General features: G+C 42.8%; 1 protein-coding gene across 2 annotated transcripts in view; it reads right to left on the bottom strand.

The window, feature by feature from the left end:
- Positions 1–290: 290 nt before the first annotated feature.
- The window catches only part of hcn4 (hyperpolarization activated cyclic nucleotide-gated potassium channel 4), a 72,662-nt gene continuing 48,226 nt past the window's right edge, over positions 291–24,726 (bottom strand). Inside the window, exons 5-10 of one of the 2 annotated variants that reach the window (XM_086188617.1) lie at positions 22,394–22,540; positions 21,839–22,079; positions 11,909–12,073; positions 8,453–9,543; positions 8,089–8,152; positions 291–7,629 (exon numbers count right to left, since the gene is read on the bottom strand). In XM_086188617.1, the coding sequence (XP_086044743.1) occupies positions 6,278–7,629; positions 8,089–8,152; positions 8,453–9,543; positions 11,909–12,073; positions 21,839–22,079; positions 22,394–22,540 (3,060 nt within the window). In that variant the 3' untranslated portion in view covers positions 291–6,277. Of the gene's footprint in view, positions 7,630–7,863; positions 9,544–11,908; positions 12,074–21,838; positions 22,080–22,393; positions 22,541–24,726 lie in introns of both variants that reach the window. The other variant, XM_086188609.1, reaches the window with a different exon arrangement.

The following is a 24,726-nucleotide window of genomic DNA, read 5'->3' as shown; positions in this document are numbered from 1 at the left end:
ACACAAACGATTGCAAACATGATTAATATCTCCGTCATATATGTAGGTTTTCTAGAAGTGATACAGAGAAATAAAATACTCCAACAGGGTGTTCCTTATATTTTATTCTATACCTTTTTATTTCATCCAGTATGTGTGCTTATCGACAATGCAGTTTCACCTCACTTCATCAGCGCCACACAAACTATGAGCCATGATGTGGGGTTGTTGTGTGGATCAGCGCAATGTCCCATCCAGTCACACCATACCTGTACAGTTCCCTTATTGCCCCCCCCCCCCCAAAAGTTCCTGTGTTAAATGCAGAAGGAAAAAAAATAGACTGATATCAGGAAAACAGTCAAAAAACTCTCCAAAAGGTTGTTTGTCCTCATAAGAAGTGTTGAACCAGTCACAGTCTTCATAAACGGTTGAGCCTTCCGGTAAGAAAGTCTTGGTCTGTAACATCGTGTTAGGAAAAAGATCCAACTCCTGCGCCGCAGCAGAGTAGACATGCAAATGTTTCCTTAAAAATGATAGACATGTTATGAACTGTACACACACAGTTTTAATGAACATTGCTTATTATTATTATCTGCTATGGTGACATCACTTATCAACGAGAGTCTAAAATAAATACAGAAATATAAATAGGTCCTATGGAAATATATAAATCTCTATAAGTATGTTGGAGTAAAGAAAGCTTTAAGAAGCAGGATGTTTAGGTAAACCCACCGCTGCCACGTGAATCCAGCTGCCTCACTTTGGCTTCAACGCACACTTCTCTCATCTGTCGTACAGAAACATGTATTTAGAGAACAAAATCTGAGCTTGTAAATGAATTGTTTCCTACTATGAGGACAGAATGCTGACAGTTGGATATCATCACCCTGCAGGCTCCATGGTGATGCAGTCTTGAAGTGAATTTGTAGGCACCCTACTGATGCATCTAAACTGGGTCACATCCAGGTTTAACTGCCCAACAACCCACTTTCTGATCACAATAACATTACCGTCATGTTATTCCATCTCACTAGAGCAGCAAAAGAGGTCAACTGTATTAGATGCTACGATAAACAGAACTTATCTCCACGTATAGCAATCTTCACATCATTCACTCTGAGGTACATTGTTATATGAGCACCTGATTCTGGTGCTTGTGCACAAAATAAATCCCACGTTTATGGAAGGGTAGGAGGAATATGAGAAGTATAACAAGGGCATCTAGAAACCACGTGCCTTCTCTCCCTCGAGAAAATACAGGTTCGATTTCACCGCTGCTACATCTAATCCTCAATCATAGCAAATGATTTCATTAGTGTGCATCGCTGATTCACCAACCCATATTCATGGGTGAGTAGGGTAGCACAAAGGGAGGGGGAGGCGAAGATTAGGCGGTGAAATTGGAAGTGCACCAAACAGAATTTGAGAATGCTGTGTTACAGAAACAACCATGAATTGGAAATGGTACAGAGGTGCCATGTGGAGCTCCTTCAAAGCGCGGCGATGGGCAGTTGCACAGCAGCAACATACAATCTGACTGGCTGCTTTGCTACATATCCAGCTAATGGCCAACAGCAGGGCCAGAGCCAGAAACCTAAGATAGAGAGGAACTACTACTGTCAGTTTTCATGATTCATATAAATTTTCTCTTTCACTGCTTAAAAGACAAGATAAACCTCATCCAGATCAATCCGCCTAAAATAAAGTAAGTAAATCCTAGTGAGGAGGGGTGCTGAAATGAAACAACACAGGATCAAAACACCACTTTTCCTCTGTCATCCTCTGAACTGATTTCTGCAGCCTAGCTCGGGGCGTTTGGACAGAAGGCTGGCAGCTGTTGTGATCCTTCAACTGCCCTTTACTTCGCTGCTCTCGAGCAGCCGTTTTCTTCCCATCTTGTGATGAGTAGCGAGGAAACATAATGAAAACAGTTTGCTGCATGAGCAAGTGAGTCACTCTTGTTTTTCTTTATTCACTTTCTCAAAAGATGCAAAGTTTCAAAGCCTCCTCGTCTAATCCCCAGCTGACTGTCTCTACACTACATTACGCTACAGATGCAGCAAATAGTCTGAGAGGATGGAAATAGCAAATCCCCTTGAAGAATAAACATTGCTGTCAGGTGAAAATCTTGTTACTCCAGTTTTGGTTATTTTCACGTCTTTACTTGGAATGAAGGATTACATGGTCTTCTGTGAGTTGAGAAAATTTCATGACCCTAAGGATTATGAAACTCCTTTTCATTTCCATTACATAATTTCAAAGCTGCATGGTCATCAATCAAAAACTGCTTTTCCTAATTTCATGACGGTTTTCTTGCATAAAAAGTTCAAGACAGGAGATTTTGCAAAGACGTTGGCCTGGCTGAAGTAGACAGGACGTCATGGAAATTGTGTCATCTCTCAAACTGACAGTGACACAGCCCTCGCCCAAACCACTTATCTGTGATAATGGACCATACTAAGTTCAGGCCAACTAATCAATCCCTGTCCAATGTCTGTTTCTCTGTAAGCTCTGACCTGCACCTCCCTGTCCCACCCTCCGCAGACAGTGTCCGTCCCCTACCATCGACCCTGCCAGGCAGAGCAGGACTCATAGACACCCGAACGCTATCTGCTCTGTACAGAGCATAGCAACATGTGAAGCTTTTTTTTCTCAAATCCCAATCCACTCGCATGCAAAACAATTATCAGGAGTCCCCGAGAAACAAGCTCCCCTTCAGCATGTACCTTGTAGGGTGCCTGCCTCTTCGTCTTCCCCATGGCTGAGTGTCTGTCCGTATCATTCCCTCAGTGCATCAACGTCTCCTCACATCTAGATCTGTCTCTCAGGCCGACTTCAAACTGTTCTCCACCTCTGTGACTTAATAAGGTCAAACTGTGAGGAAAAAAAGGGGACTTTTTCTGATGTGCAGCACAATAGTCTGTCTACTTCTGTGCACTGCAAGGCTACAGCAGGTGCAGGAAGACCACGGTTGAAACACTGTATGTAGAAAATTTGAGGTCAAACAGTCCTTGGTGTTAACGGTCTATCATTCTATCGCAGGGTTCTGTCTCTCTGCCCCGCGAGAGGGTGTGCACACATATATATATATATATATATATATATATATATATATATACATACATACATACATACATGTATGTGTGTGTGTGTATGCATTTGACAGTTTTGTTACCTAATGATAGGGGTTATAAAACAGATGAAAATTATTTTTAGTTTAGAGTTCCAAATATTCCAAATCTGCCTCGAGTTACAGCACATCTTTTCATAATGCTATTATGGCCTTAACTGGCCAGTTGATCTGATTAAGATTTGAAAATGAAAAATGAATCAGTCATTGCTCTACAAATTCAGCAGGAGATATTTCTAACATGATAAAATGTGAAGATGAAAAGGCTTGTCATCCCTCGAGGTTAGCCAGCGATACTTTCTCACGACCCCCATGTCTGCTACTGGCCGACCAAGCAACCTTGGGCGTCTCCGACCTAAACCTCTATATCAACATGAGATGCGAGATTCCTTACACTTCTGATGTCAATATATAATGAAAAGTCTGTGGGGATGCAAAAAATTTTGCAGCGGAAAGACAGATTTCCATTTACAACCTCAGGTTTCTCAGTTCTGACAATGACTCAAGAGGGTGAATGGTTATCATGACTGTAGAAAAGCCATTTTAATTAGTGATATCAATGTTTATAAATATCATTATTGAAAGAAAATTGTCCCGTTTCAGGTGATTTGTGGTAACTTGTAATAGCATTCACACTCAATATAGTACTAATTATTTGTGTTCCTATTGAATAATTCGACCCAAAACATAGGGCCAAAAGTAAAAATACCATTACTAATGACAAAGATCTTCTTAGGCCTTGTGCACAAAAATACAAGTAGCTCATGATTGGGGCTAAAACGCTTTCAAGGCTGTGGATGTTGTACTAACACAGCAGCCCGAGCAGTTACTCTGTGGGTCCTATATAGACATGGGTGGGTTTACTGTGACTTTAATTGCTAGCCTGCTGCATCTCAAAATGTACCGACATATAAAAGGATACATTCTGCATTACTTTATACCATTACATGTCTGCAGCAGACGCCAAGGGCCGCAATAAACCATTGCTGTTTAATGACCGGGGACAAGAGCAGGCTCGCGTGTCTGTAAATGTGTAGCTGCGTGTCATGTGTATTGCTATACCTTATAAAGGAGACTTCTGGGAACTGTAATGAGGGGAGAGCATGGTCACTATGCACCTCTGTGAGGGAGTCCATGATAGCCTGTGAGGGTCAAGGGATTACAGACCTGTCTTGTTAAATTAGGCTGCCGTGGCTGAGTGCTGTGACTGAGTTGGGGACTCAGGTGTCTGAGTGGAACCTGGGTCTGTCTTGGTGATGAGCTATAGGCAAACAAGTACAAGCATATCACGGCTCTTCTCCTCTGGGAGTTTAATGATACCTCCCTCTACCATGTACTCAGTTTTGTGACCAGGCTCTCTGACAGCCACGAGATTTTTGAAAGAATAAACAAATGTAAAGAACCCTTTAACGTCTTTGATATCTTAACTGAAATAAGGTCAATGCCATCTCTCATAGTTGTGCTCCATGTATCGTGACACTTAATGTGAATTCTGAAAACCCAGCTTTCAAAGCTGATTATTATTCTGGTACATTTTAAAATGTTCATTCTGACACACAGTCAATAATTGCTTCCCTGCACCTCTCAAAAATATCACTGTCTGATTTTTCCAGGCAATTGCTCTCAGAGCTACAGCAGTAGTATTGCAATACTTTATGGAGCAAATGCAGTAAACAGTGAGATGTTTTTAGGCAACTTACTGACTCATATATCCAGATTTTGAAGCAGGTAGTTGTTCTGTGTCTTGCCAAAGGACACTTTGGCAGGAGAATGGCTGCTAATGAAAACATCTGTCAAAGATTTTGAACCAATTGTCTATTTTTGTTATGGAACAGTCTCTTTCAGTGTGTCTACCATAGCTACAGTACTTTTAGCAACAACAAATGTACATACATTCAACATCTCAAACTCAGCACTAGTCTTCAATGAGGAGACATGCCTGTGTTGATCATATAGCAGCCACAGTAGAAGAAGAAGTAATGCACAAATTAAATATCAAGTGGCATATTTCCATTTCTAGCACTTTTATAAAATATTTCAGCTTGTGTATTGTATATACTGTATTTTCTAAAAGACTTAAAGTCTGCTTTTAGGACTAATACATGTTGCGGATTTTGAATGGTCCCAAGTGCTACACTATGCAACACACAAGCTGTAGATAATGGAAGTCCAAGTTTTTGTGTGGAAAAAGGCAAACCTGCTTTTGATCATTCAAGGGAAAAGTCTTACTTTGCATCTGACTGTTCCACTGATTCACACTCATATTCTCACAGCCACTCACATTAACAGTTGCACACAGTCAGGAAGAAAAACAGCACATGCTTTCTACACACATTAGTGGCATGAGTTTGGAAGACAAAGTGAGCTTGTTAGGACATGGTTGAGGACTCTGCAGAAAGCCAGTCGCTCACATACTGTTGTCTCAAGATTGAGATGGAGGGTAGCTCGCTGAACCCCTCTCCCCCTGCTTCGAAAACAGTAGTATTACAATAAAGTGGTAAAAAATAAGGATCAAAGCGCCAAGAGGAGGTGAATTATTACCCCACAGGAAAAGTCTTTTTTTGGTTTCCTAAAATCTCTTCTCCATCATTCATCCGGTTTTGAAAGGTTCACACAGGAGATAATAGGTACAATCTATACATTTATGGATCAACAATATGTGATCCCGTATGAGATGGTACAAGAGTCTGTTTTGTTTTAGCTAAAAATGTAGATAACTTTTTGAAACACACAAAAAGCCTTTATACATGCAGGTATTAGTGCATAGGTTCCTGCAGAAAAAGAGTATTATTGTGTAGTTCATTGAAATTTCCTTCCAAACACCACCAAATAAATTCAGCATAGAGCACAAATAAAAGGACTGTCCTTTAAATGGAGATCAATTTCACACCCTCCTCGTCCCTTAATTAACTTATCATTTAAATATAATTCTATCTATATACATTATGTATGAATAAAAAATAAGACAAAGCATAAAACAAATATAGAGTACTCTGAAGCTCTGCATTACCTGGTAAGGTGTCTTTTAAATCACAGTAAATTTAAGATCTTGGTAAAATGAGAGGTGGAACACAGTGAAGTCAGATGAAAGAAAGAAAAGAATGCCACACATGGTTATAGTTTGTGTGTGTTTCAGTTCGGAGGAGAAAAGGAGGGTGTGATCGATCCTCACAAATTAGAAGAAAGTTTAGAACGGACAGTTTGAGGTTCTAGATCTGATGAGTGTGCAGCAGAGCCCCTCCGCAGAGGCAAGGCTGGGGAAGTCCCGGAGGACTGAGTCGGGTGAGAGTGCCCCGGAGACAGCTGGACTGGAGGAGTCATGTGGCCTGGTACTGAGCTACAAGGTTTGGGCACAAGAGTGGGTGAAGAGTAGGGAGAAGGGTAATAACCAGTTTCAAAAGAGGAGGAAGGAGCTTGGTGACCTAAGGCCTGGGCCACCTCCTGGGGAAGAGATGGGTGTGAGCTGGATAAAAGCTTTAGATCCTCTGAAAAGCGCCCTAGCTGAGAATCTCTTCCTGCTGTGTATGGCTGGGTGGGAAGCTGTGAGGGGAGAGAAGACTGAGGCATGAGCAGAGAACTGTGTGATCCTGTGGCACTGGAGGGGTCACTGTAGTGAAAAGTCCTGCCCGTTACTGGACTTTGGATAGTAGGGCTGGGTGCCACCGGGGTAAGGCAGGGGGAGGCGTTTGCTGAGCCATACTGGGCCAGAGAGGCCAAGGCAGACCTCTCCAGGGACATCTGGTGAGGCAGGAAGCCAGACTGGAGGCCTGCCAGGCTAAAATGGCTGAAGGAAGATGGGGAGCCCTCAGCAGTATGTTGGCTATGCTGTCCTCTACTGGAGGATGGGGAGCCTTGTGGAGGGGAGTGGAAGAGGTATAAGCCACTTGTAGTCCTACCTCCACCAGCAAACTGTTGCAAAGGAGCCACTTGAGAAGGCTTGGGAGGAGGCTGGCAATGGAGAGGCTGACCAAGAAGAGGGCTGGATGAGCCAGTCGATATAGGACTTTGACAACGGGATGAATGAAGTCCATCTGTGATGCCACCAGAAGCCCCTCCTGGAGAACAAGCTGCAGACCCTCCTATATGGCTCCCAACTGCCCCTTCTATGGGTCTACTAGTATATCCTCCAATAACCCCACCTCCTGGTCCACTTGAACTTGTCCCAATGAAGCTAGATATTGATCCACTAGAAGGCCTTCCCAATGATCCTCCAGGATTTACAATCATTGCATCACCAGAAGTCCCTACAAGTGGTCCCCCTGAGGCCCCTCCAGTCAATCCTCCAGAAGCCATTCCAAATGATCCACCAGAAGAACGCCCTAATGATCCTCCAGTAGTTGTTAATAACAGTTCTCCACAAGTCCCTCCCGCTAACCCACGAGAAGCCCGCCCCAATGATCCTTCAGTGGTTGTTGATACTAGCAGTTCTCCACAAGTCCCTCCCGCTGACCCACTAGAAGCCGGCCCCAATGATCCTCCAGTGGTTGTTGCCACGAGCAGTTCTCCACAAGTCCCTCCCGCTGACCCACTAGAAGCCCGCCCAAGTGATCCTCCAGTGGTTGTTGCCACTAGCAGTTCTCCACAAGTCCCTCCCGCTGACCCACTAGAAGCCGGCCCCAATGATCCTCCAGTGGTTGTTGATACTCGCAGTTCTCCACAAGTCCCTCCCGCTGACCCACTAGAAGCCCGCCCCATTGATCCTCCAGTGGTTGTTGATACTCGCAGTTCTCCACAAGTTCCTCCCGCTGACCCACTAGAAGCCCGTCCCAATGATCCTCCAGTGGTTGTTGATACTAGCAGTTCACCACAAGTCCCTCCCACTGACCCACTAGAAGCCCGCCCCAATGATCCTCCAGTGGTTGTTGATACTCGCAGTTCTCCACAAGTCCCTCCTGCTGACCCACTAGAAGCCCGCCCCAATGATCCTCCAGTGGTTGTTGATACTAGCAGTTCTCCACAAGTCCCTCCCGCTGACCCACTAGAAGCCCGCCCCAATGATCCTCCAGTGGTTGTTGATACTAGCAGTTCTCCTGAAGTGATTCCCTCTGACCCAACAGAAGCCCGTCCTCCAGTGGTTGTTGCTACCAATAATTCCTCAGAGGGCCCTCCCACTTTCACACCAGAAGCCCATCCCAGTGACCCTCCAGTGGTGGTTGCTACTAGTAATTCTCCACATGTGCCTCCAGCTGGCCCACCAGAAGCCCACCCTCCAGTGGTTGCTGCGGCCAATAATTCCCCCGAGTTCCCTCCCACTGATCCACCAGCAGCTCTCCCTAATGATCCAGTTCCTGTGGTCTTTGCTACCAGTAATTCTGCAGAAGTTCCTGCTGCTGATGCCGCAGCAGGTCTTCCAATTAATCCTCTAGCAACCCCTCCTATTGCTGTCCTGGCTGCATCTCCTGCTGACCCACAGGTAACACCAACACCTGATCCTCCTGAGGTCCCACTTGCTGACCTGCCATAAACTTCACCAGTTGGTCCTTCAGATACCCCTCCTATTGATTCCCCTGAGATTCCACCTACTGATCCACTGGTAGCTGCTCCCGACCTAAAGTGCCCCATAGCAGTTGCTTCTGTTGCTACAGATGTTAAGTCCTCACTAGCCCATGGAGTGTCTCCCCCACTTGCCCCTTCCACAGAACCCCCAATGGCCCCACCTGAAGACCAACCTGTTGCACCACCACAGGCTCCAACTGCACCTCCACTTATCCCTGACCCTGTGCTTCCACCCGTCGATCCTTGATGGAAGAGATTCGATAGAGGTGGTGTGCTGGAACGAAATGGCTGCTGATTCTGTGGCTGTGAGTGTAGCTGGGCCATACTAGATGTGGGTGAACCCATGGACGAGTATGATCTGAATGGGAAAGCAGAAGCCCCACCTGTACTAAACCCAGACCCTGTCCCACTAGGTCCACACTTAGCTCCACTACCTGAGGCCTGCTGGCCAGAGCTTGTTGCTCCTGAACTTGACATTGTATGCTGAGCCCGAAAAGATGCCAGCAATGACATGTCCACCCCGGTGCGTAATTTAGAAGGTGTGCTAGTGGGAGAGTCCCCAGCAGAACCAGGAGCTGTGGATGAAGGTACAGATGTGTGAAACTTCTTATGACGGCTGGGAGGATCTTTTAGAGATCCCAAAACAGAGACTGGAGGCCTGAAGAGCGTTGGTGGGAGGTGGGGATGGTGTGTCAGAGCAATGGCCACTGATGTGGTGGCGGCTGCTGCCTGGAGAGGTGCCTGGATGAGGGGGGCCCAGATGACAGGAGTAGGTGATGGAGGTGTCTGGGGTGGGGCGTTCTGTAAAAGGTGAGCACAGTGGGCCATGTCCCTGTCATGCTGCACAATCTGCTGGATGATCTCATTCTCCTGGTAGTTGAGTACACCAGAGCTGAGGTCGTGCTGCACCTTATGCTGCAGGATGGAATTTTTCTTCCCTATAAAAGCACAGAGACAAAAACAGGCACACAAGCAGAGTGACAGGTTAGAAAGAGAAAAGGGAAGAATGCGCATATCTTGTAAGCAGAGACAGCCCAGTTGACACTTCAGGTGAACACAAATGACAAACTCTCTCCCGTAGAAGCTAGCGCATAAGTGGGATGAGAAAAAAAGATGTTCCAAAGAAAAATCACAGGGAAATGGAGGGAAGAGATTTAAGAATGGTAAGTAGCAGACGGGTTAAGACAAAGAATGAAAGAGTCCAGACTACGAGAAAAAACAAGATGGGTGGGAGATAACAAGCCGTAGACAGGCGCTCAGAAAGCACGACAGCTTAAGGCAAAAGGGGTGTATGTTTTACTATCTCTTTACAGTGATTCCCTCACTAAATGCATAAAGCAAACATTGTACAGAAGGTGTAGCTTCAGCCTGGAGCAACATGTGAGTGCTACTGAGACATGGGTTACAATTATCCCTTTGGAGTCATGATTTCTCTGCTGTTATTGGTTTTTAATATAAAAGGGTTCAAAATGAATCTGTATTGTTTCAGATGCTATTATGTGTGTGGAGTAACCTACCTCATGACACAGAAACAAAAGAAAATGAAATAGTTTAGTGCTAAAAACAAAATTCTTTCATTTTCAGTAATATTGCTCCAACATACAGAAATAAAATGACTGTGAACCGTGCACAAGGTCAAAGAAACAAGCTGGAGTTGCATCACTATGACAGGCCTACTTACTGCTGACTCTACCTCCAAGAGAAATGTGTGATACTCTGACCTCAAAGACCATTAGTCAATGTTGAATGGTCCAAAAAAGCAGTACCCGGCTCAATTCACATGACAGCTGTTTTCAATTGATTGCTAATAAAGGGCAGTGAAATCCAAAGATATTTTAAATTCAATTAGGCTCGGATCAATCTCTCCGTTTTCTGTTATGACGTGTAGTAGTTTAGTGTTTCTGGGGTCTCAAGCTTGACCCTTGATCCAACTTATCACTTGCACACCTCTAATCAGATTGCACAAAGTCCATCAAGTCAGTAATTAATTTGTGGATCAGTGTAGTGAAAGTGACTTTATTCGTGAAGAAAGGTGTACACGAGCATCAAGCTCAGCAGAAAGGACATACACAGGAGACCATCTCACGGAAACATCACTATCAGCCCACCACATCTTTTCAAAGCAGCCATTTTCTACAAAGAGACCCCCTGAAGCAATTTCTCTATGCTCTACTCTAAACATAGCAGAGGATAAAACAGAGCATGGAGCAATGGCTGAGTGATGATACAGGCGTGCCTTTCATTGGGAATTTTTCATTTACTCAGACTGAGCCTGGTAACAGTGATGGATATGGAGAGAATATCAATTGTATGTGTAAAAGAAGTCACACAGGGATTTCAAAACCAGAGTCTTATCTGCATGTTTATATGCTGATGGCTTTGAAAGTGATTTCAACCACTGAATAGTTCTGAGAGCATTTCTACAATTGTCGAGTTTTGTCTGAGAGCTCTGGTCTGAAATGTGGAGGATGTTGGGCTGGAGATGTACATTGCACTCAGACTTACTTACGTACTCAATACAGGATTAGATGCAGTGTTTTATGGCGATCTTAACTGTTTGATGAAACAATATTTGTTTTCCTCACATCATCATCGCACAAGAGTCATCGCTCTTATGCAATTCACATTGTTGGAAAAAAGAAAGTCATTTGACGTGTGACCTGACGTCCATGTACAATAGGAGCAATTCAGCTGAGAGGATGCAAAGTAAAGTTGGAGGAAATTTGCATCTGTCAGTTTAAATAAGATTAATCAAAAGGCTTCACCCATGTCAGTTGCATTGTATGTAGCATGGGTCAAGAAAGAAATTTAAATTTCACAGCAAATTTGTTTATGGTAGTGTTTATGTTCATTCTTTTTTTTTTTTAAAGTTTGGTCTGGCAGGGCCGATTTTGACAAAACTTGGAGGAGGGGTGGAGCGTGGACCAAGGATGAACCCATTAAAGTAGCACCTCTAGAGCTCATATAGAGCCATTTTAAATGCAGTTTCTCTGTGTTAAATGTTTCTGCCCCAAATGTAATGTCATAACCCATGGTCCCCCTCACCATGAAGTTAAATCATGCTGGTCATTTTTGAGTCAACATGGTAGCAGATAGATGGAGAGGCTTCAAGACTTTATGCAGGAGTTTTCATGCTTTGAGATGCTGTCATAATGCCAAAGATAATCATTGTATTTTGAATTTGTTGTTGTACTGGCCAGCGAGTAGAGGAGGTTGTATGAACGCGTGTGGATGTTACATTTGGCAGAGACCCCAGGCGGCTCTGGGTGACAGAAAATGTGTAGTTAAATATTATTTTCTTACCAATCCGGTCCAGTCTGTCAAGAGCAACGGTCTCAAAGGCCCTTCTCATCATGGGATACTCCTCCAGCACCTCATTGAAGTTGTCCACAGACAGTGAGTAAAGACGACAGTACGTGTCCGCTCGGACACTGGCGGTCCTTCTGCCCCGAGTCAGCAAACAGATTTCTGCAAGACAACACAACAGAAAAGACAATGAAAAAATGCAGTGAAGAAAAGCAGTGACGTTAAATGCAGATGGCTTTGCTGTTTTAGTTGAAATTTAACTTGACAGCAATGTTGCTATTGCTGTTTACTCTACACACAATTTACAAGCATGACAACAGGTAGTATAGTTTGCACTGTCCCATTTTGGCTGGAAAAGTTCCAGATTTGACAATCACTTTAACACTATAAACAACACAATAAATAAATGTGTACTGGTTTAATCTACCCCTCTGCACAAACGACGACATTTCATCAGTAACTCTTAAGACTGTGTGTCAAAACATTAGCAACTTTCTTTTCTTTTAAAGATGATTCTCGAGATCCAATCCTTTCCTTCTCTGATGACGCAGAGGTCCAAGTACATGAGCAACTCCAAAAAAACATCTCCAAAAGAGGTCTTGCATGTAAACTCTCTATCAACTATATTTCAACAGCAATTAGTTTTCTCTTTTTACTCATAAAAATCAGCCTTGCATATATTTTTTTATACTCCTCACTGGGTTTTGCAGTGTTGGAAAATAATATAACGATAACGGCAATTCTATTTATTTTCCTGCACAGATATAGTGTGCCGAATAATAGAGCAAAATGCAATAAAAAACTTTTTCAGCAAAATGTGAACTCCAGAGATGATTTTTTTTCAGCTTTAAAAACTAAAAACTTCTCTGTAATCCACTGGTATAGCACTTAAAGCCTTTTTTCAAAGCTTAAAGGTCTACGAGCCTTTGTCTGCCACGCCAGCTCAGGAAAATAATGCTCCATTTAAAAAGTTGCACTGCTGCTGAGGCGATGTGTTTGTACCATATGCAGATGTCACATGTGGATGCATGTATGATGCATGTACAGTGTGTCTGTGTGTGAACTTGTATCTGCCCAGAATGAGTGCATGTGTATGCACAAAGGCATGTGACTCTGTGTGTATGCATCCAATGCATCCGAGTGTTTTATTCATGAGAGCAAGGCAGTATGGGAGAGCAGTGATGAGAAAATAGGCTTGATATTTTATATTGTATGTGTGTATATATATGTATGTGTGTGTGTGTGGGTTTGTAGATAGATATACATATACAAAGATGTTGAATGTAGTTTACATTTTATGCAAGTGAACTTATAAGGTCAGGATTATGTGGCTTTGACAAATGTAACATTTGATTGCTAGCCATATGTTTGTTCATTGCATCTAATATCTTTTCTCTTTAGCTTTCATCTCATCCTCTGCCCTCCCATCCTGTGTTTGCCATGGCACTCCCTCTTTCTCAGAAACCCATTTCCAGCTCATCCACACAAGCACATGCTCTCTATTCCCCGCAGAATCCAGTTTCTTGTGTTACGTTTTGCTAATCTGCAGCCACACATACAGACAGAGCCAGAGCTTCTTTGTACCGCATGAGGCCATGTCCACTTTAATCAACAAAAACATTTGTAGCAGTGCTGCTGTGTATGTTTTTAAATGTGGGTATGATGACAGTGTGCAATGTGTGTGTGCATGAAAAAAATGTCAATGTCAAGGGAGTGTTAGGAGCTAATAACAATCACGGCCAATCACATCATATCCTCTCATCCCCTTTAAAAGCAATGCTCTCTCCACCATGACAGAAAGACAATTTGTTGGAAAGTCCGCAGGGTTTTCTCCTTAGACTGAGCTGCTACTTCATGATTGCCATGACACCTGTCCATCAAAGTATAATGCTTAACGCTAAATACATTATCTAGAAATGATTACATCCAGATTACATACTATTTACAAAATGTGCGTTATGTATCTGCAGATTTGTCTCCAGTGTTTTTGAAGACATAACCATTGACAAAATACATGAAAAATCTTCATGAAAAAAATATGATAAAATTAGATAGAAAACATCCTGAAGCAAGACTTTAGAGTTTGAGCTGCGTACACAGTGCAATGTCAACAATACAAGTTTCACATTCACTACAAGGTGATTGTTCTGGATTGTGCAGGATTAAATATTTTCCTGGTCACTGGGTGTGAAGAGGTTATGATTAGAAGATTAGATTATGATAAAGTGAGAATGCATGGAGAGGGTAATGAGTGAGTAAAATGTATTGCATATGAAATACCACGTACTGTGTTTGGAGAGAGAGAGTGAGAGAGAGAGAGTGAGAGAACATGGATGAATAGACCATGGCCAAGTTGGGCAGGCAGCTGTGTATGTATGTATGTATCTGTGTGTGTGTGTGTGTGTGTGTGTGTGTGTGTGTGTGTGTGTGTGTGTGTGTGTGTGTTTGTGTGTGTATACACTGTGTGTTTACACTCTGCATGTACTGTAAGAGTGTGTTGGTGGGGCAGCCCTGGCTGCAGCTGGGCTGGGGGTCCATTTCCCGCAGTACTGCTCCAGTAATCCCCTCTGGAGAGAGGCATCGCAGCTCTGTATTAAATCCTCTTGTCCCGTGGCTTTCTGGATGAAGCCAACACTGCCAAGATGAGCCTGTGAGCTGCAGTGAGCCCTCTGGCCTCATCGAACTGTCTTTCCAGAGAGCAAGAGAAGCCCAGACACTTAGTGGTGCCATTTGATCTACAAGTCCAAACAAAAAAAATCCATGGCAGGGTTTGGATCAAGTGCAACCAACTCCAAGCTAAGCAATAAAAATAAATGAGCAGACATGTCTGAGTTGTGAAGGGCTTAACCCCTGAAACTCAACGCTGGCTCAAATATCCAGAACTATAAAACTTGAGCAAAGTTAAAAATGCTGTAAATGTGGTGTATCTCATAAAAAGAGATTTCTTTAGAAACAGACCTGACCGTTATAATCTGTGACACAACTATGATGAAAAAGTACAGAATCAAATTTCTGGGCAGCAAAGGTTTCGATGAGAGAGAAATAGCCGACAAAATAAAAAAAATAATGAAGATCTGTTTTTTTTTAGTTATTACATGCTTGGAATAATATGAAGACAGAAAAGAGGCAGGTACTTGGCTACATACAAAACGCGTTACGCGTCCACAGACTTTTTCCACGAATGCGCTCGCAGTTCCAGTCCATTACTGGTTGGTCTGGCACTCTATGCATGAGTGAACCCCACAACACTTCATTCCAGCTGGGAAGGTATCGTGCCACAACATCAACTGCTCTAGGAATCAAGAAGTCTGCGAAACACGCACATCTTTTAGAAAGAAGATGGTAGAAACTGAGCACCTCCATTTGTTGTTGCTGACTGAACAGGAAAACAAAAATGTGCAAAAACAACTTTTGTAGTATCGTGACCACTGAACAAGACTAGAATCAGACATGATCTTACATTTGTTTTTGGCTACAGAGCAGTACGTCACCAACCAGATGTGGGCAAATGATGTCATTTATATCATGCTGACCGATGCCGGTCCCACCAGACCCTGATAGCGTCTGTTGTTGCTTTGAGATCAGGAGGAATGTGGTGACGATATAATTTGGAGCAGGTAGAACTCGTACATTGCAAAATACTGCTGAGCGATGAGAGAAATTTATCACAGCACTGTTCAAAACTGTGGCTTGGTGGATGTTTTGTAAGTTACATTCAGTTCATTGATGAATGCTCTACTCCCACTGTTCACATCTCTTGTGACTCATTGCAACACTCAAAAAAAAAAAAAAATTATGCATGAAACAGAAGCTTAGCTGGTGTAGCTCTCCCTGTATTCTGTGAGGGGCATGTGTTTTCTCTTCAAACTGAAAGCTGCCTCTACAATTACCCATTTTGTGTGGTCCTTTGGAACAATGAGAAGATTAATAATCCGCCCAAAATTTGTTGGCTTTGATTGCTCAAATTAACAATATCAGTCATGATACAATATAACTCTCTTTGGACTAAATATATCCTTACATGATATTTTTGATTCTAATAACAGTACACAAAGAAAAAAAAATCCACAGAAAATAAACTCTCGCAGTTGATAAATCCTGCTGTCCGCCCCCCCTGCTGAGCTTTGCGAGGTGTTTGTCAAAACACCAATCTCTCTCACAGTTGAAAGACAATGTATTCATCAAAATTGAATGAGACCAATGAAAACTGGATGTTGCTCTGGGAAAGGAGAACTGAGATGTCATTTTCTGTAACCTTGGTGAGAACACATGACTGGGTGTTGTGTTGGATGGTGCAGCCCACATGTCCTAGCTAGCATCTTCCTAGAAGACGTTTCCCCTGAGTCCCTGCAGCTCTTAGAGTGGAAAAGGGGTGGGGGGTGGGGGGGCAAGTTTATAGAACCGAATTAATGGCTAAGTTCATGGTTTTTTAATTCAGTTTTGTTCACCACAGAGGTCCCCACCATGCAAATGTACCATATTTTAAGACTACAATTTTTCACCATCTCACTGGGTTCAAACATAGTCCAGTGGGCCAATACGATCTCAGGACAGTCCCTGTTTTTCCTCACAGACCAACAGTAATAGACAAGAGTCACACCCTCTGCTCTCTTGCGCTCCTCTCCTTTCCTCTCCTCTGACTGCCATGAAAGGCCTATAGTTGATATTCAATTTTGCTTAGATTTGTTTTAACATTTCAAATGAGAATGTAACAATTTAGATCCTGGATATGTGGTCAGTTAAAACACATAACAGCATTTAGAAATTTTATACCATTTTAACAAAGATAAATAATAGTGGGGCTTTTGTTCTGAAAGCAGGTTGTAAAATACCAACTCCTGCAATCTAGCCATTCTCCATCTACAAAGAGTGCAGCCACCACCTCGCTGCCAAATCATGGAGTGCCTGAGGCATATCTTTATGCCACTCCTGCTGGATCTGCACCTTTCCTCCTGGTCCCTTTGCAAGGCTCTGGTCAGGTCTGCCCTCTAACTCAACCCTGGTTCCAACGAGACATTTTGCTTTGTTAATAAATTCACCCGTGCTCCAATTTTCTGCCGCTGTAACTGTGATCTGCACTTGGGTTCACTCTATTTTTGACATTCTGAGCTTATTCTTTCAGTCAGTATCAAGAGTGATACATCGTATGATTCAGCGTAACCTGTTCTTTCTGTCTGGATCCAAAGTCATTTCATGTGTAGAACATGTGTGAGCATAGCATTGGTATAAAACTCTATTCAGGGGGGTGATATAAAGGTTGATGCAATAAAATACCTTGGTTCCTTCCTAATATGTTGCGTTTGGCAAATTTTCAACTCAACCTCTCATATGTCTAGTAATACGCTGTATACTAATACCATAGATTTTCAGTTCATGCTACTTTTATTTGTATTTTTTTATAATTAACCAGGTAAAATCTCATATTTGATTAATATTTTCCATTACCTGGGTGCTAGTCATCACAATATATGGAATACTCAGTGACAGGCGGCACGGTGGTGCAGTGGTCAGCACTGTCCCCTCACAGCAAGAAGGTTCCGTGCTCTAGTCCCGGCTTGAGCATGGGACTTTCTGTGTGGAGTCTCCATGTTCTCCTTGTGCCTGCATGGGTTCTCCCTGGTACTCCAGCTTCCTCCCACAGTCCAAAGACATGCAAATGGGGATGAAGCTGATTGGATACTCTAAATTGAGCATAGATATGACTGTGAGTGTGAGTGTGAGTGTCGCTGGGATAGGCTCAAGCCCCCCCCCCCCCCCCCCACGACCCTTAACAGGATAAGCGGAAGAAAATGGATGGATGGATGGATGGATGGATGGATGGATGACATGTCTACATGTAATACAGATAAACAGAGGGACTCAAACACCACTCTATTTTAGGGTTCATTGACCTTCTCTTAGCTGCATCTGCTCTGGGAGCAAGTAGCTGTGCAAATTTCAGTCAATAAAACCTTCTCTTCCTCTTTGATGTAACACAGGTGCAACAGTATGAACCTTCCACTGCCCTTTCAGACAAAGAACTGCATCATCTACAAAACCTGAATCTACTATACTCAGGTGACATGAGGCTGATCTTTCTCTAAAAAGCACAGTTTGTCAAAATAGGTAATTCTGTCAATGAACAAATGCATACTAATCTGAAAACACATTTGTCGTATTTTATGCTGATTGGGATGATGGCCTTGGAGATAAAAATACATTGTGCTCAGTGTCACTTCAACAGCGTATAATTGGTTTACAGTCGCACATTGTTGCATTGAATAAAACATCCTTTTTAAGCTTCAACAATGAGAAATTGCATCTGCAGAAATGCCCCTAAAGACTGAATGTGATTGTGACTGCATATGTTCAAATAAGTCAGAATGCACATAACTTTTAAGTAAGCTTGAACGTACCTGCTTCTGCATTTGATCGTACTTACCTTGCTCTCTCCTCACCGGTGTGCATGGATGTGAATTAATGAGTTTGAGCAGGGCTGCTTGGTTTGTGATGCAGTATCTGTGTCCAGCAGCTTGGTCTGGCAAAGCTCACCTGGACTAAGTCCTGCTGTCAGCTCCCATCTCCCTCCCTGACGCTGCCCCAAGCCCGAGCACTGGACTCTCTCTCACCTTTAAAACATCCACAGTGGGCTTCCTGATTCCACGTGACATACCAAGCTCACTCCCTTACAGCATTAGCTTAGCTGCACAAACACCTTCCATTTGGCTAGCATGCAGAAACCATGAGGGGATCTGTTGTGTCTCATCATCTTTTGTTTATGGACACAATGAAACAGTATTAAAGGACCAGATGATTTTCATGTATATGAAAAGATGTCCTCTTAGATTGAAGATTGTGCAAAAAACAAACAAACAAACAAACAAAAAACCTGAATCATCTGTTCAGCCAAACTGCTGATTTACAAAAGAAAACACAAGACCTGGTGTGCAGACTACTGGATCTAACAGGAGCTAGGATGCCGCTCTGAGGCTGCAGGCCACAGCAAAGCACGGTGGAGTTTTTGGCAGATCGGGGGCTGCATTTCTGTGGTTACGATTTAGGAGTACAGGCAGATTATCATCCATCAGGCCACACCATCCGGGAGGCATTTGATCGAGTCATTCCGCAGCCCAAACATGCAGCTAGAGTCATAAAGAACTAGCTTCAGTGACAGGAAGAACAAGGAGCACTGCAGCAGATGGTATGGCCCCTAGAGAACTGATCTGAACATTACGGAGTCGGTCTCAGCTCTCATGATGAGAATGAGGAAAGTGAGACACCCTAAAGCCAAGGAAGAACTGTGGCAAATGCTGGAACAAAACCAGCATAGAACTTTGAAAAACTGTAAATGTACCTGAGAGAATCGGTGACTTTTGAAAGCAAAGGCTGACCAGTCAGTAAAGATTTGATTTACTGTAGGTTTACAGTCTTTGCAACACTTTGAATGAAGTACACGAATAAAAACAAAAACAAAAACATGCACAACAGTATTTTTTGACAACTATCATATACATAATGTTTGTATTATTGTATATGGCATCTCCTCGTCTAGTCACAATGGAAACAGGAGTTTATTTGAATTTTAAAAAACAAAGCAAAATATAAAAAACACGCATGTACATGGGTGTGTAAGCGAGGTGCAATGGTGTTAACTGGGTTAAGAAGGAGGATTACCTGAGCCCTTCCTGAAACCAGCCACTCTCACTGGCTCAGGGTGGCCATTTGGCAGCTCTACACAGCCAGGCAAAGCTCAGGAGGGGAAAAGGTAACAAAGAAGAGAGCGAGTGGAGAAGGAGGTCTATTAGTTTCCTAACACTGGACAGCAAGAGAGTGGGGAGCACCATTCACAGAGAACCAGACAAATTGAGTAAAGCCAAAATGATGGCAAAGGTGATTGCAAACTATGCAGTCAACTTACTCCCATCTCGACTCGCCTCTCTCCCTCTGACTCATGTTCTTTATTTCCCGCACTCACGGGGCTGCTACAAGCCACTCACTCAGAGGCAAAGTGAGCCATCTCAGAGGTGCAATCAAAGGCAGCTTTTGATAAGAACCTCTGACTGGCATACAGGGCGATCACAAGGTCATGGAGCTACTTCAACCAAGAGAGAGCCACAGACCGCACTGGCAACACATCAATTACCGCAGGCAACAAAGGATGAACTATAACAACACAATAACCTGCTCAGTCCGAGCCCTGAGAGGGCAGCGGAGATGCTGTTCAGATAAGTGTTTCAATACTGAACTATAAGGAGAGAAGTGGATGAGGTTGGGAGGGTGTGCATGTTGTCTTTCTGGGCGCAGAGCAGCATCCAGAGAGCAGGCTTGGCAGCATTCCATGTGTCCCTTGGCATTAGTACTGCAGTCACATTACATTTCCCCTCTCCACTGGATCGCTGTGTGCCCAGCCGACGCTCCCATCCAGGACATGTCATGTCCACTTTAGACTTAAGGCTCACCGGCTCAAGATTATCCAACAGCCAACAAACTGGAGCAGACTGCTGAGTATATAATTGTGTAAATTATTCAGGTTGTCTATGAATGAATGAGTTACGGTACATGGATTTGCTGAGATGCTTATGAGCATATACACACGCCATTTGCTGTACTGTAAACTAGAGCCTGCAGACGCTGAGCATGCTTGACAAAGCTCCAACAAGTTTCTGCTCCTCATTCTCATGCTCACACACAAACATTGTGGTTCATGTGGAGCCGCTCTATGCATTTCCAAGCACAATATATGTGGAAGATAAACATATGTTTTAAAAATACTAAATTCTGTTGAATTCAAGCTTGCTTATAGTGCCAGTCACACAAAGATCCACATGTACCACATACTCCCTGTGTTGATCCTGCCAATTAATTTCATGAATGACTAACTCATGTTTGCTAACAAACTCCCAGTGGCTCTTGGCTTACCTCACGAGCCCCCACCCTTACAACCCCAAAGGAGTGGCACTGACAAGAATAGTCACAGAATAATGGAGTCAAAAGCCCTGTCCCTATAATACATAAGAGGGGAAAATAATTACAGATCCAGGGCTTCAGATTAGAGCAAGCAAGTAACCAGAATACATTCATTTCAGCATCTTTGAATGGCAGATCAACTGAACTGTCTGAGAAAGTGAGATGTTACCACAAGGCATGTAGGGATCGAAGGAGAGAACATTTTGGACAACAAAGCCCTAGAGAGAGCCAGGGCCATGTTGTCTAAAATGTTGATTAGTTTTGCATGTGTGCAGATAGATTGCCTGCCATCTTGTCATTATTTCTCTGGAACCCCTGGCGAGAGGGCATGGGGATGGACTCAAGCAGGCACGACGTAATTAAACTTCCACAGTCAGGTCATGTGCTGTTAAACGCTTTGCCACCATTTCTCATTATTTAACAGTGGAGTCTAAATGATACGCTGTCACTGGGCAAATTAATTGGTATTTGGTGAGGGGAGTATGGCAGTATTGTCTCCTACATGTGTCACGGGCTCTTGTGGCTCGTCAGAGAGCTACACATCATGTGACCCCGATTAAGACCATAACACGAGTCACAATTCTGGGTTATCACAAAACTCCCAAGCAGTCTTACAGTATGTAATTTCACAGCTTTCTGACCTATATGACCTTCAAAGGCGTATTTCTTAATTTTCACTCCAGCAAGTACTGTTTTCTTAATTTGGTTCTGCCCTACATTGAAGAGACAGCTTGTGATGTGAATTAAGGGAAAAGTCTTGCATAAACCATGAAGAAGAATTTTAAGTGAGGTGACAAGCACTGCAAAATATACCACTGAAGGCTCACGAGGTGCTAATATCTGAGCAAGAGCATTATTATCCAAAAGCTGTTGCAAACCTTGGCCGATGTCTTAGGGTGCTAAAAATCAAAACTTTATCAGTAGAGAACACATTTAAACTCCACAAAAAGATGTGTGCAAGTGAATGTGAGCTCTTCTTACCCCCAAAGTACGATCCATCTGAAAGCTTGGTCTCTTTACTGCCTTTGGTCAGTACACTGACTACGCCATGTTGTATGAAGTACATTTTCTTGCCAATGGTACCCTCTCTGATGATGTAATCCCCAGGCTGGAACACCTCGAACTTCAGCTTGGTAAGCATGGAGGTGACAAAGTTAGGGTCTGCGTTGGCAAACAGAGGCATTGAAGCCACCAGCTTTCGACAGTTAAAGTTGATGATTTCCTGTATGAGCACAGAGAGACAGAGCAGCAGAAAAAGAGACAGTGTTTTACAAATGCATTGACCTGTCACAATTTCAGACAAGAGGGATATCAATGTAACAACAAAAAATATGTCAGCTGTGCAGACATTTGTTTTTCTCTTCTGAGATCCTCTCAGTTTTCCTCTCGTTAGGATTTGGCCTCAAGAAAAAACATCTTTTTCCACCGGAGTGCTTGTGTAATGTCAGTGAATGTGAACTGAACTGAGGGGGATGTCAAGCAGTACGCAGGCTTTGAATACCACAGCAGATTCAAACCCAAAGACACACGTCTCACCTCTCGCAGCGGCTCGTTCAGCTCTCCCAGGATGCTTTCCTCATCAAACATCTTGCCCTGGTAACGGTGCTCATAGTAGTCGTGGATTCTTTGCCTCATATCTGCTGGCAGCTTGTGGAATGACATGTACTGCTCCACCTGTTTGTACTGCAGGGACGCAGAAAACACAATGATCAGGTTACTCAAAGGCCATAGTGCTGTAGCACTGATACACAGCCACAGGGGGCAGTGGAAGTGAGATCAGACAAACAAGGAAATGGAGATGTTTGCATGTAGGGTGAACAGGCGCTTGCAGGTAACAGGCAACCATATATAGCGGTCTCTCTTAAAAAAAATAAAAGGTCTGAATTAATCCCAAAAAACTGATATTTTTAACCCCAGTATTACCCCTCTTAACACTGAGAGGGGCATTATCATTGTCGACAAGTGTGCAGTCATGCTTGAATCCTTCCCTGACAGCTTTTGAATGTGTGCACCTTTGTGGCTTTGTTGGAGCGTCATTGAAACCTGTCCCTCCAATATCTAGTTGTTATCTTGAACCATTTTGTAGGAAGCCTTCATTTCACATTCGGTTTCAAAGCTTTAAAATACTGTATTTATATTTTTGTCCAACCTAATTTTTTTCATTTCCAAAGATTTTTTTTTAAAAGAAAAAAATATAAATTGTGATGGTATTCTGTACACAAGAGCATTAGCAACAGGGATGAGGAAACAATTTGACGAGGAAGGGTTTTTATTTTGCACATTACGAATGAAATGGCAATGTTGATGATTAATTTTAAGTACCATTTCAAGAAAGTAATACTACCAGCTTACAGGTGTTAGTAAGTTATTGCATGTTTGTGGAAAGGAGTGTTGACCCAGCAAAATCAAATTATGCGTTTCAATCAATGACAGCAAAAGAAAAAAGGAAGAGAAAAAAGGAGGTCTCTTTAAAAAAAGAAAAGGTATGACTGACACGGATGTTTTTTTGTGTATTTTTGTTTCACTGTGGTTTTAGTGTGTGACTGTGTGGGTGATTGAATGTGGGAAATTAACATCCAAAAAGAAATAAAGAAAAAATTACATGAAAATGCGAATTATGAGAAATGTCTGAACATTATGTAAAATCTGAACTGCATGATGTATCTACCTGTATATACGCCGACATTTCTGAATGTCTGCTTATGTCTCGATTAATTCTATATGCATGTACAAGCTTTTAATCAGTAAAAAAAAAAAAAAAAAAGCATGAGGCTGCTCAAGCACCATGTAAATCAAATACATTTATCAGAGTGTGGGTGAAAAGGAGTGTGTATTCCCATGTCTTTTTGTTGTTAAATAAAAGTATTAAAACGTGTGTGGGATGGCCTTTCATTGATTCTACAGAGTAGAAAGCAGAGATGCAGATCAAAGCACTCTAAGAGCCCCTCGGGAATAATAACAGGTATCCTTGACCCTCAGCGGAAGAAAAAACTAAGAAAGAAAAGAAGAAATTAACCATTCATAGGGCGATGCTGGAGGTGCCCTTTGATCACCATTTCTACACTTCCAACAATCTTACCATTCGCTGACACGGCTGACCTCAGATGTCTCCCTCTGTGTCATCTGACTCTACTATCCCAGTCACCTCTAATCTTAGTAGGGATCATCAAAAGGCCATTCTCGTGGAAATATAGCATAGAAAATAAGGACAGTCGTCTCATGCAAGTCGGATTGCTTTTGTGAAAGTAGAAAGGCTGCCAGGATTCCTGAAAATCAGGAGATGTGAGGGGAGCTGGAAAGAATTGCATACTTGGATTGAATACTGGATCAAGAAAAGTAGAGTGTAACAATCCAAGTCTGATCAGGGTCAAGGAGGTTCTCCACGTAGGCTCATCCACCCTTGAACTGACACACAATAACCTGCTGTGTTTGTAATCCTTTCTTAAGCAGTCTGTCATTCCCACTCTACAATGCTCAAATTGTCTGTGTTTTTTTTTCTTTTACCCCTCTTTGCAAAATCTAGATGGTTTGGCTTAGTTTATGTTTGACAAGAGCCTTCTGAGTCCATCACAGAGAAAGAAACAGTCTGAGGCGAGTTTGTGCATTTCAATCAATGCGACGAGTGAGCTATAGAAAAGTGCTGCCTCTCATATTGTAGTTTTATTTTGTTGTCTATACATTGTTAACTAAATTAAGGTTATCACAAACACTACAATTTCTACACATTTGCAAGTGAAAGGATGTACTCTTAAGTATGCAAACAGAAATGTGCTCCCAGTAGCGTGTACTGATGTGTTGACCCATGGTTACACCTGTGGGGTAGGTGGTTACAGGTCAAGGGAAATACAGCTTTTAGTTGGTGAGTTAAA

This window comes from Aulostomus chinensis, chromosome 2 (assembly GCF_037954235.1).
Source record: "Aulostomus chinensis isolate RoL2024-O1b breed Wild chromosome 2, RoL_Achi_v1.0, whole genome shotgun sequence".
NCBI classification, from domain to species: Eukaryota; Metazoa; Chordata; class Actinopteri; order Syngnathiformes; family Aulostomidae; genus Aulostomus; species Aulostomus chinensis.
Note: the sequence above shows the minus strand (reverse complement) of the source record. Positions and strands in the feature narration are given on the sequence as shown.